The 15,456-nt window shown below is 29.3% G+C and overlaps 2 protein-coding genes across 2 annotated transcripts; both read left to right on the top strand.

Annotated features, from left to right (window-relative positions):
* Window positions 1–4,211: 4,211 nt before the first annotated feature.
* LOC110602909 (TIR-only protein) lies at window positions 4,212–5,098 on the top strand. The gene is given in 3 exon segments (XM_043951783.1): window positions 4,212–4,657; window positions 4,659–4,688; window positions 4,926–5,098. Coding segments are annotated over 3 exon segments (588 nt in total). The 3' UTR covers window positions 5,038–5,098.
* Window positions 5,099–9,605: 4,507 nt separating this feature from the next.
* On the top strand, window positions 9,606–13,197 carry LOC110603372 (alpha-galactosidase). The gene is made up of 13 exons (XM_021741080.2): window positions 9,606–9,883; window positions 9,983–10,041; window positions 10,671–10,727; window positions 10,991–11,129; window positions 11,221–11,296; window positions 11,445–11,503; window positions 11,654–11,719; window positions 11,932–12,015; window positions 12,107–12,171; window positions 12,275–12,357; window positions 12,435–12,575; window positions 12,694–12,834; window positions 12,946–13,197. The coding sequence occupies exons 1-13, from the start codon at window positions 9,735–9,737 to the stop codon at window positions 13,036–13,038; spliced, it is 1,212 nt and encodes a 403-aa protein (XP_021596772.1). The 5' UTR covers window positions 9,606–9,734; the 3' UTR covers window positions 13,039–13,197.
* Window positions 13,198–15,456: the final 2,259 nt, after the last annotated feature.

Below are 15,456 nucleotides of genomic sequence, written 5' to 3'. Positions count from 1 at the left end.
CTGATGGTGAGAGAAAGGAGAGTGAAAGGGAGAGGTTAAGTGCCAGTGGCGGAGCCGGGAGCTTAAGGCACCGGCTGCGCCGCTGCGGCACCTTCATCTCCATCAAAGCATTTTCTGGTCGCCCGGTCGCCGGTACGGCACGTGCCCTTGCTGTATCTTCCCTCCGCCCCTGAGTGACTGTGTTTTCTTTGAGAACTTATGTTGTGAGTCGAGGATTTTCTATATTAAAGGCGGCGGCAGAATAGATGGAAACTCATTGGATTGAAGGTGAAAAGAATGGCCACCCATAAGGTGTGAGTGGGACGCCCAAAGCTCTTCTTTCTTCCTTTTGATGGTGACTGCTTCATGATCTTTCTTCTGCTCCATCCTTGAACCTGGTCGCATGAGTGATGAAGGTGAGCAATGGTTTCTTTTGTTGGAGTTTGAGGTTTGTTTGCAACATGCAAGATTTCAGTTGTGTAAGACTTTCTATGCCTATGTTTTCTGAGTATTAACAGTTGCTTTCCAATTGATCTAGTGGGTTTCTGGTCTTTTCGCAGTAGATCTGATGCGCTTTTCTTCCTTCTACGATACTTAACTGTTAAAATTAATCAAAAAATTAATTAATAATTTTTTTAAAATTTAAAAAATATTTTAATATATTTTATAAAAATAAAAAATTAATTAATTAATTTTTTTTATATAATAGGATTAAATAATATTTTTTTTAATAATTAACATTAAATAAGTACTAGCTTCCCTTTGTAATTTCCTCACAATTTCACTTCATTTCCATGCGCGTGATACATGAAGATTGAATCTTGAAAGGGGATATTAAATGATTAAAATATGTTAAATTAATTTTAATAATTTTTAACTAATATTTCTAAAAAATATTAATAACATTTTCAATAGTAAAATCAAATAATATGATTCTTGTTTAATTCATAGTGTACCCAAATTGATTTTTTTTATTTTTACTAAACACATATTTATAACCTTCAATTTTTATAAAAAAATGTTATAATTTTTTAAATTAAAAAAACATATTTGGGAAAAAATATGTTAACGGATAAAATAAAAGCATCAATAATAATAATAATAATTATTAATTGAATTAATTATAAAATACTGTACACCAAAAAAATATTAAATATTTATAGATAATAATATTTTAATGAATAATAGATCGGAGTCAACAGTATTCGGATCAAATCGAAAAAATCAATCGAACTGAATTAATTTAAAAATTCAGTTTAATTTTTTATTTATTTCGAATCGATTCACTTTTTAATTTTAAAAATTTTAATTATTTTAATTCATTTGATTTTAATTAAAAAAAATTAAAAAAATCAAATCGAATCGATTAGAGATAATAATGTATTATTTATAATAATATAGAAAAATTAGATTATATTAAAATTAAAATATTTTAATTAAATTTTAAAATTATTAAAAATAAATTATAAAAATTAAAAATTTAAATCAATCAAACTTAAATTTTAATTTTTAATTAAAATCAATTTAATTTGATTTTTATAAATATTAAAATTTTATTTTTTAATTTATTTAATTCAATTTAATTCAATGGAATAGACAGAAAGCGAATGGTTCGGAGTCAAAAGACCCCCACCGAGTCAGACCCACGTTGTTCAACATCACGGCTCCGTACCGTATTCATACTTCTGGCTCCGTCCCTCCTTCCATTTTGTCACTCATTCTTTTCTTATTTTAAATAAAATTTTTTATATAAATTCATTTTAATTAATTTCCTTTTATTAAATTCTCTTATAAAAAATTACTTCAAAAAATAAAGATACTAAATGATTGTGAAATAATTTATTTTAATTTTTTTATAAAATAAACTATATATTCCAAAACAATATCTCAAGCAATTCAAAAAAATTTTACGATAATTAAATTAAAATTGAATGAGATTTTAAAAAATGAAATTAATAATTAAATTTAAAATATGAATAAAATTAAGAGATTGTAAGTGAAAATTATTTAATTTTTCATATAGTAATTAATTAATTTAACTTTATAAACCGTTAATAATTTAGTTTCTTTATTGTAATAACTAAATAATTATTATTTTAAAATTATAGATACTAAATATTTATAATTTTAAAATTATATATTAAATAATTATATTTTTAAATTATATAAATTCAATAAATGAAAGGATATTTTAGTATTTTAAACATTAATAGCGGCTTTAATAAATAGAGATTAAATAATTAACTATTAAAAAGTTAATGGGATTATTTAGCACATTTTTTAAAATATGAGACTATATGGTTATATTTTAATTAAATTATAAAGATTAAATATTTTTTAAATAAAATTAATATTTAATTTTTATGATATCAAAAAATTTTTTAATTAATTTTTTAATTTTGAAAAATTATGTTTTTAACGATTTAAAAATAAAGTCTTTCATTAAATTTTTTAAATTATTTTATTATTTATTGTTTATAATTTTAAAAAACTTATTAATTAATTTCTTTAATTTTATAAAATTAATAATTAATTTTTTATATAAAAAAATATTTTTTTATAATATTTAACTTGTTAAAATTAATAAAAAAATTAATTAATATATTTTTAAAATATTAAATATATTTTTAAAAATTAAAAGATTAATTAATAAATTTTTATATATTATAAAAGTCAAGTAATAATTTTTTTATTTTTTATTATTAATCTATTAATTTATTATTGATAATCTGAAATTCAGAGAATAAGGTTTTAAGTAGGTGTGTAATCTTAAAAATTAAAAAGGTTTCTTTTTCCTCCCCTGTATCATGTATTCTGATTTGCTAATAGCCTCTTATGGCCTCTCTGTGGTATCTGTCTCTGTCTCTGTCGGTCAGACCCGTACGTACAGTATCAGTTACTTTATTGTCAGGCGGCCATTTAATTTTTTCCGGTACACATGCGAATAGAGTTGCAAAGGGAGAAGGGACAGGCCTGCTTGTTTCTTTCCATATTTTATCACCGGGCCGACTTCCTTCTTTTCGGGCTTGAACTCGTGGACGATCCGGCCTGTCATGCATATTGAAGTTTGAGTCGAAACTGTTGGACAGCTCTGTTTAAAAGTGTTCCGAACTTAGAGACTGATCTACCTTCGTAGGATGTGACTTAGTCTAAGCGGGTATTTATTTTGCATGGCCGCGATATCATTGTTTGATGGCAGGATACATTGAAAAGTTTAGTGCGGCCATACCCATCAAACCGACCACTTACCAATTTTCGTATGAAAAAGTGCTAGTTAATACATTGATTTTTTTTATTATTTTCTTTTACTGATAGCATTTAAAATCTGTATTTATATTTTGATTATATAAAAACACATTTATCATTTAAAATAAAATTTTAATTAAGCAATTATTTTGTTCATTATTTGCCATGTTTTTCTGTTGTTGATAAACCCGTCCCAAAAGTTACCGACATTAACGTATTTTTGGTCGCAAATAATCTCTTTTTTTAGTGTGAACTAAAATTTTAGATAGTTAATTGTTTCATTAAAAAAATATAATAAAGTTATTTTGATATTTTTTTGCTAAAACCAATATTTCATCATTTCCATAATTTTTATTATTATTTTTAATTATTTTAAAATTTTTAATAACCATTTTTTTAAATTATGTTAATATATAAATTAACTACTCTAATTCTATTTTATTTTATTTTATTTTTAAAAAATTTATAAAAATAACTTTTAATATTTAATTAATGTCCCTAAAACGAATCTGTATTGAAATTGATCAAAATAAAAAATTAAAGTAGTTGATCCATACGGTAATCATTTTATTATTAAATTATTTATATCTGAATTATTTTCAAAATTTAAAGATTTTTATACTAAAATAAAGAAAAGAAAAATTGAAGAATAATAAGAACGACTACTTCAGCGAAATGAAAAAGAAAAAGAGATTGAATAGACGTGTTTGAAGGATTAAGCACAAAAGAGCCTCAATCCAATGAGTCAAACCTTTTAAATTTTTTTACTTCCTCTTGTTGCGACAATACCTGGTATTTTCTCTCTTCAGTTGTTGGCTAATTTAGAATTCTTGCATTTTCTCTTCAAATTCAAAATCAAAATCTCTCTCTTTCATTGATTTTATTAACTACACATTTATATAAATACCCATCAACACCAGATCAATCAAATGCTGAAACAACCCATTTTTTCTCTCTAATTAATACTGCAAATTCTTCAAGGAGCCATGCAAAAATTGTCCTCCATTGCTAAGAACTTGTCTCGTAATATCTTGCACCACCACCACTACCACCAACTTCACAGCCGAGTCCCCGGCGCCAGTAAACCACCCTGTGATGTTTTCATTAATCATCGAGGAATTGATACCAAGAGAACCATTGCAGGATTGCTCTATGACCATCTTTCAAGACTCGGCATCAAGCCTTTCTTGGATAGCAAGAACATGAAGCCTGGTGATAGATTATATGAAAAAATTGATTCTGCCATTGAAGAATGCAAGCTAGGGGTTGCGGTTTTCTCCCCTCGTTATTGTGATTCGTATTTTTGTCTGCATGAGTTGTCTTTGATAATGGAGACTAAGAAAAGAGTGATTCCAATCTTTTACGACGTTAAGCCTTCTCAGCTTCGTGTTAAGAACAATGGAAGCTGTCCTCCCCATGAGCTTCAAAGATTTGAAGATGCTCTTGAAGAGGCAAAGTACACGGTGGGACTTACATTTGACTCGCATAAAGGGTATGTTAAAATCTTACATAATCTCCAAAACACAAATGGGTTTCTTTAATTTTCATAGAGAGACCTACGTAAAACTTTTCCTTTAAGCTCCACTCTCCTACTCTAATTAAACTAATAAATTATAATAATTAAAAAAAATTATAATTTATTGGTTCTTCAGTTTTAAAAAATATATTAAAATATTCAAGTGATATGATTTTACGTGCAGGGACTGGTCGGAATTCTTGACGACGGCGACGTCTGCGATTGTAAAAAACTTGATTGAACTAGAGGGAGAAAGAGCTCGTAAGAACCGTAAAAATTTTGTGCAGAAGTTGTGAATGAAGATAAGAAAAGCTTGTCTTTGTCCAAAGCAATAAAGACCAAACATGCACGACGATCTCCATGCATGATCTTGAATAAGGAGCAAGCAGTGCAATTAATGATGTCCAATTCATTAATTCAAAGGATTTTTTTTTTTCGATTTTTGCCCTTTTTGATTTGTTGGTTTATTCTGATTATAGCTAATTAACCCATGTATGCTAGCTGATTATTAAATTGAGATCTTTTTGTAACAGGATTAGAATGACTCTTCAATGAACTGTAAATCTTGTACTCTTGTTTCAAGTAAAGGTGCTTAAATTCTTCTTTGTCACATTTTCATTGTCTTAATGAAGTCTTATAACATATAAGGTATAAAATTTCTCTTATCGAAACACGTATTTATAATCCGATCAGAATTCGATATAGATCGAATAGGCCGCACATGATTTAAAAAAATTAAAGTAGAATATCGATCTTCTATAGACTGGTACGTCTCCTCTGTATATTTTTAAATTCATAAATGCATATGCAGTAAATTAAAGAGCACACGATAAAAATGTATAAATTAACCGGCTCCGTATTTATAATTCATTAGCAATCTGACATATCTGTAAAAAGATATCCCAAACCAATTCAATAGGACGTGACATAGGAGATGTCAAAATGTCCAGTGATACATATATATCACTCGTTTAATCCAAGTTCGGGACATTCCTAACTCTTACTTAATCCACCATCTTGTCTTTCCTCAATAAATTTTAACATTTTCAAATTCAACACCTCATTAGTTAGCTCTTATTTATTTCTTGCATTTACTTCTCATGAGAGGTGAGTATTCGGTCGGTTCGATTTAAAATCGAATCAAATCGTATAAAATGAAAATCAAAATTTTAATATTTATAAAAATCAAATTGATTTTGATAAGAAATTGAATTAAATTGAATCGAATCAGTCTAATTCAGTTCGATTTAATTAGTTTGAACTTTTAATAAATTTTTTATTTTTTTAAATTTACTTTTAGTATTTTAAAATTTAATTAAAATATTTTAACTTAATGTCTAATCTCTATATTATTAAAAATAATATATTATTATCACTAATTGGTTCGGTTCAATTTTTTTTGATTTTTTTTATCAAAATCGAACTGAACTGAAATTTTTAAAATTAAAAATCGAATCGAATCGAAATAAATAAAAAATCAAACTAAAATTTTAAATTAATTCAGTTCAATCAATTTTTTTAATTTAAACTACCGCATAATATTCACCGGAGCTCGTTAAATCCATTGATTTGCTCACAAAAATCAAACTATTCCTCAAATATCCTCATCTGATAACTTTCAGATCTCTGATTAATTAGTGAAAATGCTGAAGAAATAACGACAGAATGAGACTAAGAATGTTTTGGGATGAAATGTGTTTATTTCATGATTATGTTGTTGAAATAATTAAATTAAATGAACAACTGATATGATAATTAAGACTATGAACCGGATATCAACCAAGTAATTGTGAAAAATAAACCCATATATAAAAAAAATTATTATTTAATATATGTATATGATAAAATTTATTAATTAATTGTACATGATATATTAAAAAAATTTTAAAATTTATTATTTAATATTTTAAATAATTTAAATAAAAAAATTTAAATATCATTAACTAATTAATAAATATTTTTAAAAATATCATTGATATTTTAATATATTTTTATATATAATAAATAACATGATAAGTTTTTGAAGGTTTGAAAATAATTTAAATTTAATTGTGATAAAAATTGATTATTCCACTCATCCAAATTTATTGCATTGACAAAATTAAAATTTATATAATTCAACCTTGTGAAATTTAATTTTTTTCTTTAACTAAAATGATATTAATTTCTTTAAATACAAACAAATAATTTATCATATGATGAATTGAATTTTCTCATTAGAGTTACATACAGAAGTTTCTATAATGCAGGCATTCTGCCGGAGAAATGGTCATGGAGAGAGAAAATTAGGCAAACCACCGCCGTAATGTTGGACCCACGGCCAATATCATCATCGCCGAAAGTTTCGCATCTCACTCATCAGAGAAGAAGAAGAAGATGATTGAGGTTGAGATAGCATGTCTTTAAAGAGACAAAAGATACATGTGCAAGTTTTTGTCATTCTGGGGAATTGAAAAGACAATCTTGAAAGCGACAGCGTTTTTAACATTTTCTGTGTGTTGTGGTCTATGCATCGATGTCGTATGCAAGAAAAAACAAACAAAAAGAAGAAAGAGAGTTGAATTTCAAGCAAATAAAAGCAAAAGTTTGTCCCTGCCGTGCTGATTTGGAAAACCTTTTTTCATTATTGCTTAAATTCACAAATTATAAATAATATTATAATTTTATTTTAAATTAAAAATTAAATTATTTTTAAATTAATTGTTTGTAAAATTGAATTAGAGGTATTTTGAATGGAAAATCTAATTCCAAATGAAAAATAAATATAAAATTTATTCTGTAATTTTTGTAATACCAATCTAAATTAGGATGTATAATAGAAAACATATTCAAATAATTTAAAGTAATATAAAATTTATTTTATATTTAGATAATTAAAATTTGGGTCCCACTATATTTAATATAATTTTTAAAAATTTTATTAATAGAATACAATTAATTTCTATTTATAAAATTTGTTTTCCTTAAAATAAATATTAAAACAATAGAATTCAATTAAATTTTTTTATTTTAACAAATTTAAATTGATTTATTTCATTTTTATCCTTATTATTTCTAAATTAAATATAAATATTTCTTTTTTATTTTTATCACATTAAAAATAATTTTTACAATATTTAAAATTTAAAACTTTATATAATTTTTTTATCATTAAGGAAATATAAATTAAAATGGACTCTTTTTTAAAAAAATTAACAAAATAAGGTAATAATTTTTTTAAATATTAATTACAGATGCATTTTCTTTTGAAATGGAATTACAGATGCATTAAATACTAATACTTAATATTAAATTAAATTTTAAAAGATAAGTTAATAATTAAAACAAGCACAAGCAAATTTAAAGCTTAAATAAAAAAAAATTACAGGATTAAGCAGAGGTGAGCATTCGGTTTGTTCAGTTCAAAATCGAACCGTACCGAATAAAATGAAAATCAAAATTTTAGTGTTTATGAAAATCGAACCGAATCGATTTTGGTCAAAAACCGAATCGAACCGAACCGGTCTGATTCGGTTCGATTCAGTTCGATTTGATCGGTTTCGATTTTTAATAATTTTTTTATTTTTTACAATTTATTTTTAATATTTTAAAATTTAATTAAAATATTTTAATCTTAATATGATTTAATTTCTCAATATTATTGAAAAAACATATTATTATCACTAATCGATTCAGTTCGATTTTTTCAGTTTTTTTTTTATTAAAACCGAACCGAATTGAAATAACCAAAATTTTTAAAATTAAAAATTGAACCGAACCGAAATATATAAAAAATTGGATCAAATTTTCAAATCGATTCGGTTCAATCAAGTTTTTCGATTTGAACCGAATACTGCTCACCCTAGGATTAAGGAAAAGAAATAAAATTTGGAGTTTTAAAAAAGCTATTTAAGTAATTTTAATATGAATAACTAAATCTTAACAATTTTAACGGTATTTACTTTTAATTTAAAATCATTTTTTATAATAATTTAATACAATTGAAATCTTATATTTTTAATTTTGTCAAACATAAAAATTAAAAAAAAATTCAATTTATTTAAATTCTCTCAAAATTAACTATTCTAAATAAAGACATTATTTATTTATAAGTACTTTAAATTTCGTTTGATTTATAAAAAATATTTTCTAAAAAAAACATTTTTTATATTTTTTAACGTTAAAGTATTTAAAAAATTTAAAAAATAAAAAATATATTTCAAATAAAAAAATTAAATCATTTTAAGAATAATAACTTTTTATTTTTTATGTTTTAGTTTTTCTATTAAGATATTTATATAAATTTATTAATATATTTTATTTTTTAAATTATAATTTAATAAATAAAAAAATAAATTATTTTATTATAAAATATTTGTATATTTTTAAATATAAATTATTTTTAACAGATAAATAAAAATTAAATATGTGCATTTTTAAGAATCAGATATAAAATTAAACTTTCATTTATTTACAAAAAAAAAAATTTGTGACAGTAAAAAATATAAAAAATATTTTTTTTTCGTGAAAAAAATAAAATCTTAATTTTAAAATTAAAATTCTATTTAATTATAATACAAAATAATTTGTATTCAAAAAAGATTTTTTATAAAAAATATTTTTTGATAAAATAATTTATTTTTATTATTTAATTTTAATTTAAAAAATATTTTATATATAATTATTGCCGTCGCAACGCGCGGGCATGGGGCGGACATAATGATGTTAGGTAGCTGATTAAGGGGTCCATATCTTTCTGCTAGGACACGCGCGGATTCTTCCGACGGTACTTTCGATGAAAAAACACATAAACAGAAGATAAATTTGTCCCCACAGCACCTGGATATTACTTAAACAATTGTTGCAGCTAAGATCCCAGTGTTTCCCACCGACATAATACCACTGTACTACTTACCACCAATTTTCATTAATCTTTACAATTTTTCCTGTGGAATTCCTCCCTATATATACCACAATAAGCTAAATTTCTTTAAAAAATTTCTCTCTATAGAAGATGAAATCCATATTCAGAATTGGGTTTGTCTTCGTTCTTGTTCTAAGCTTCTGTAAGTTGACAATTTCAGTGAATAATGGAAGCAACTCGGATGGAGACTACACTCAGTTCCTCTTGGCTAATGGCGTGGGACGTACACCGCCAATGGGGTAATTAAATTATACATCTCCTTTAAGTTTTTTTGTTGCTTTTGAAGGTGACGACTGTGTCAAAGTTTGAGTTATTCTTTGCTTTTTTGTGGTTCGCAGTTGGAATAGCTGGAATCACTTCCAATGCAATATAGATGAGTGGACTGTTAAGACTACTGGTAAAGAATGACTTTTTCTTTTTCCTTTGTAGAATTGTTCAAAATCAAATCATCACTTTCCTAATATCATACCCAGAAGACTCTAGAGATCTTAATGGGTTTCACATGCTTTGAATATTTCATTAATTAATTTGTTGACCATGACCACCACCAACAAGTACTTGTACTATTCTAAAGGACTGCTAGCTGCTGCCTTTTCTTTTGTGAAAATGGAAATTTCACTGCACTAATCTTCAACACAAGGTCTACAGCTTTTCACTAGTTAATGAAATCTGCAACTCCATTCCCTTGTTACTTAGTTTTCAGATATCAATTGTCAAATGTTTGAAGATGACTGTGAATACTCTGTTTTGGCACTTTTCGCCCCTATTGTACTCAACTAGAAATGCGCAAAGAACTTTCTTAATTATTATATGATCTCCGATTAATCAGTTAAGCGTGTGAGTCCATATGGTGGGAGTGTTTGAATTGGACCAATAAAAAAAAAAATCAAGAGAGAAATAGTCATACCTTACGACAAGCTAAGCTAACTTGTGTAATGAGACATAGAATTTAAGAACTGTTGTCTATTTATTTCCAATGCCCCCTTTTTGCCAACATTGACTCTCTTTTTTGATTTCTGAGGACAGCTGATGCTCTTGTTTCAACTGGGTTAGCTGCACTTGGGTACAAATATGTTAATATAGGTATGCAAATGGCTGTCTTTCTCTGGTCCCAGTCAAAAAGATCTATATATTTTACTAGGGTCATTATCCAGAAAAATTATTACAATGCCATCGTTGTACGTCCAACGGTTAGATATTGATCATTGATTATGATAGGACCTATGTGGGACATACCATAATCAATGGTTGTAATAAAACCGTTGTACATACAACTGTTGTATAATAAAATTTCTTCATTATCAATGGCAGATGATCATCTTCCTAAATTGTTTTGTAAAGGGCAGATGATTGTTGGGCTGAAGAGAGCAGAGACTCGAAGGGTAATCTGAGGCCAAAGTCCTCAACTTTTCCCTCTGGAATTAAGGCTCTTGCTGATTATGTCCATGCTAGAGGCTTAAAACTTGGCATATATTCTGATGCAGGGTAATTTCTATACGTTATACGTGTAGAATTAGTGCAATAATTAACATGGACTAAAGACAGTAGACAATTTCCATTTTCTTTATTTCCTCAGATATACAACCTGCAGCAAGAAAATGCCAGGCTCTCTTGGGCATGAACAGCAAGATGCAAGCACCTTTGCCCAGTGGGTCAGTGTTCTACTAGTCTGCTAATGCTTTATTCACTTATGGTGGTTGAGTTTTTTTTTTATTATTATTATTATTTTCTCTTTAAGATTTAATTTGAACCAGCTGAAAGATTGATAATTTCATTTATATATGTTAAATTTGGTTACAGGGTGTGGACTATTTGAAGTATGATAATTGCTACCATGACGGCTCCACACCTCAAGACAGGTACATTTCCATATTTTATTCTCAATTTTCATGAAAAGTTTATTCAATAAACTCAAATCAGCCATATGCCAAGTAATGTGGCATAAATTGTAGCTTTTCATAAAGTTTCACTATCACCAAGCAATTTTTTTTTTTTTCCTTTGGCAACAGGTATGCCAGGATGAGTGATGCGTTGCATAAGGTGGGCCGGCCAATTCTTTACTCTATATGCGAATGGTAAGTTGACCATACGAGACCATCAAATTAGTCTCCAAATTTCTCTTAGGCATGTTCTATATTGTGTGCATGTCTATATTGCTTCTTGTTCTGATGGTGTTCTATAAAGTGGGAGATTCAAAATTAGGCATTAAAGTGTTTAGTCTCATGATGTATTCAGAAGTTGTTTGATACAATTAGATAAGAGTTTTAACCAACCAACATTCTCACAGGGGAGAAGAGTACCCAGCGAAATGGGCCGGCCAGTATGGTAATGCTTGGAGAACCACAGGGGACATTAATGACACCTGGGGAAGGTCCTGCTCTCTGGCTCTTCGCCTTTTTCTGGTTTCTGATCTTTTGTTAAACAGGATCCTAAGTTGAGGTTTTGTTAGCTTGTTATTTCAGTGTAACGTCAATTGCAGACGAAAACAACAATTGGGGAAGATACGCAGGGCCTGGCAGGTGGAATGGTAACAAAACAATTTTTTAGCATTAATCTTTTGTGAACGGTGAAAAGTTATGCTTGTTTATCTGACTTCATTACACTGTACTATGCGACAATAATCATAATAGATCCGGACATGTTAGAAGTGGGCAATGGAGGGATGAGCCTCGAGGAGTATCGCTCTCATTTTAGCATTTGGGCTTTAATGAAAGTGTGTTTCCTGATCCTGGAGCCTTTTTTTGTCTCCATATCTTCAACGTAAATAATCTCCAAACCTTGTTGTTATAGGCTCCTCTGCTCATCGGATGCGACGTCCGATCCGCAAGCAGACAGACACTTAGGATCCTTGGAAACAAAGAGGTAATAGATGTTAATCAGGATCCACTGGGAGTTCAAGGCAGGAAAATACGATCAAACGCTGGTCTAGAGGTATGTTCCGAATGCAAATTTCGCCTTTGCTAATTTCTTTAAAAGGTTTATTTCTTCAGGAATCATTATTTAGTTCAGAACTGAGATGAGGCTATGTGATTCCATCAATTTTATGCAGATTTGGGCAGGGCCACTGTCGAGAAAAAGAGTGGTGGTGGTTCTATTGAATAGGAGTGGATCTCAGGCTCCTATATCGGTTGGATGGAGAGAAATCGGACTTTCTCCATTTAGTCCAGTCATTGTTAGAGACTTGTGGGCGGTAAGTAACAAACTTTAGCTTCCTAATGCTTTTGCAAACACATCTTCATATCATGATAAACAAGAAGAAAGAAAGTTTTCGTAATTTCGCCTTTTCTTTAATAATCTGCAGCATTCAGTTGTTTCGATGAGCAAGCGATATAGGCTAACTGCTTACGTTGCCCCTCATGCTTGCAAGATGTATATCCTCACCCCACATTCTTAAGGAAGAAGTTAAATCAGCAGAAGTTGGGTGAGTTTAAGGCAGCTTTTATGATGAGATGAAGCATATGTGAGATGTAATCTTTTAGATCTTCTGGCGTTTTGGGAAGCTTCTATGTTGAAGGTATATGTTTGTGCTGAAATTCAAGTGCATTTTCTTTTCCTCGTGTTCTTGAGTTGACAATTTTCAAGAGAAAAAAAATTATAATAATTGAAAAGAATTATACTACCCTAGGGTAGAGCTTTGTGTCTGCTAAGTTCACGAGCGGACTTGAACCACTGACATCCACCGGTAAATCACCGTCTTGCAGTTTCGACATTACCAACTAAGCAACATTGGATATTTGCAATCAACTACTGAGGCAGCATTACTTGTTGAGATTGATTTAACAGGATGGCTCAATTCTGCTTTCTTTTTTTCTTTTTATTAAAAAAAAAAACAAAGTTTTAACTGCAAGCCCAGAAATTATTGGCCAACCCCAGAAAGAAACATATTATAGAAGATTGGTTAGAATGAAAAATAAAATTAAAAAAAGAAAAACTCTCGTTGTAAAACTACTAAAATTTTGAATTAATCATAAGATCTATTGTCATGTGTGATGATAGCAGGGCTCCATAAGCTCGGATTTTGGTAATGCTCATACTAGAATGACTGGGTTTGGGTTAGGGTTAGGGTTGGGTTCAATTAGGATTCAAGGCGTGGTTCTGTATCTTATGAAAGCTCTGGTTTTGTCTAGGTGAGCTGGACTGATGAAAATCAGTTCGGGAGGGCTGTAACTCCCAATATCAAACCCTCCCAATATCAAATATCTGTTAGTCTATATAAAATTACATTTACTATTGTGTTCAAGTGGAGTGAATAAAATTAAGGGTAAAGTGTAATTTAGTCCCTCTGGTTTAGTGAAATGTAACCTTTCGTCCTTCTGTTTTAAAAAACCTTTAATTTAGTCACTGTAATTTTTAAAAACTATGCAATTAGTCCCTCCCGTTAGATTTTCAGTTAAATCACCGTTAATTTTAGTTAAAAAGACTAAAATACCCATCCTCTCTCCTTCCTCTTCCTCTTCTTCTTCTTCTCTTCTCCTTCCCGATCTCCTTTCTTCTTCTTCTTCTTCTTCTCTTTTTCGATCTCCGTCTTCTTCTTCTTTTTCGATCGAAAATCTTGATTTTCCATCTTCAATCATCACACCTCTGTCTATATTAACCTTGAGGAGCTCACACATATTGCTCTGTTTCGATTTGCACTGTGCACATTCCTTGCATTCGCCTGTGAATATAGGCAGGACGTGATCGCCTGGTTCGAGTTCTGTCACACCCTCACCAACACTCTCCACAATCCTTAAACCCCCCCCCCAGAAAAAAAAAGATAAAAATGTGAACATGTGCTCGGATCAGACACATGAAATACTCATGGCAGAGGTTTACATACCCTCCAGCCTCATGACCAAAAATTCTATGAAACAAAGTGCTCTGTCCCTGCCAGCGTAGATAAAACAAGAATCATTGTGTGAGAGATCAAGAATGGATAATTTGTTCAGAGCAGAAATCTGGGGTGGAATCGTCCCAGTGAGTGCATTACAACTCAAATTCAAAGCAATATCAAGACCTTCAATATCAAAAAGTTCCACTGGGATCATGCCAGATAGTGCATTGCTACTAAGATCAAGAAGTTGAAGCTCAAACAATGGCCAAGAGAGGAAGGGATTGCTCTAAACAGAGAGTTCTTGTTGAGGATGAGTCTGTTGAGTGAACTAAATTTGCCAAAACCACTTGAAATTTCACCCACAAATTGATTTATAGAAAGATCCAATACCTCAAGCCTTGTCAAAGAAGATAAAGAGCTAGGCAGAGTGCCTCGAAGGGTATTGTTGCTTAAGTTCAGCATCTGCAGCTCATTGCAATTGCCAATTTCTGTTGGCAGCGTTCCACCAATATGGTTTTCAGACAAGTCGAGGAAACTGAGGTTTTTCAGGAGCCCGATTTCTTTTGGAATTTCTCCACTGATTCTGTTATTAACAAGCCGAAGACGAATAAGAGAGACACAGTTTCCCACCTCAGGAGGAATCGAACCGAAAATGTCGTTAGCAATTAAGAGAAGCTTTGTCAGGTTCTGAAGCTGAAACAGGCTTGGAGGTAAGCTACCAGTAAGTGAATTTTGTGACAAATCTAACGCTTTAAATCCCCAAACCTCTCTTTCTCTCTCTCTAAAATGATTCTTATCTTAAAACTCAACCCAGCACAGCTTCCTTTGCAAATAAGCAAGAACAAGAGAGAAACCAACAAAAACAAGAAAGATTAAAGATTTTCAACCACTTCACCATCTTCACCTCGGGGTTCTGTTCTTGCTTCATCTTTTTGGTCTTTGTTTATTTGAATAGATTCTTGGAAGAGTACTGGGTTGCAGAAGAAGAAGAGGAAGGAG

This window comes from Manihot esculenta, chromosome 16 (genome assembly GCF_001659605.2).
Source record: "Manihot esculenta cultivar AM560-2 chromosome 16, M.esculenta_v8, whole genome shotgun sequence".
Lineage (NCBI taxonomy): Eukaryota > Viridiplantae > Streptophyta > Magnoliopsida > Malpighiales > Euphorbiaceae > Manihot > Manihot esculenta.
The sequence above is the reverse complement of the archived record's forward strand: the minus strand, read 5'-3'. Positions and strand labels throughout refer to the sequence as shown.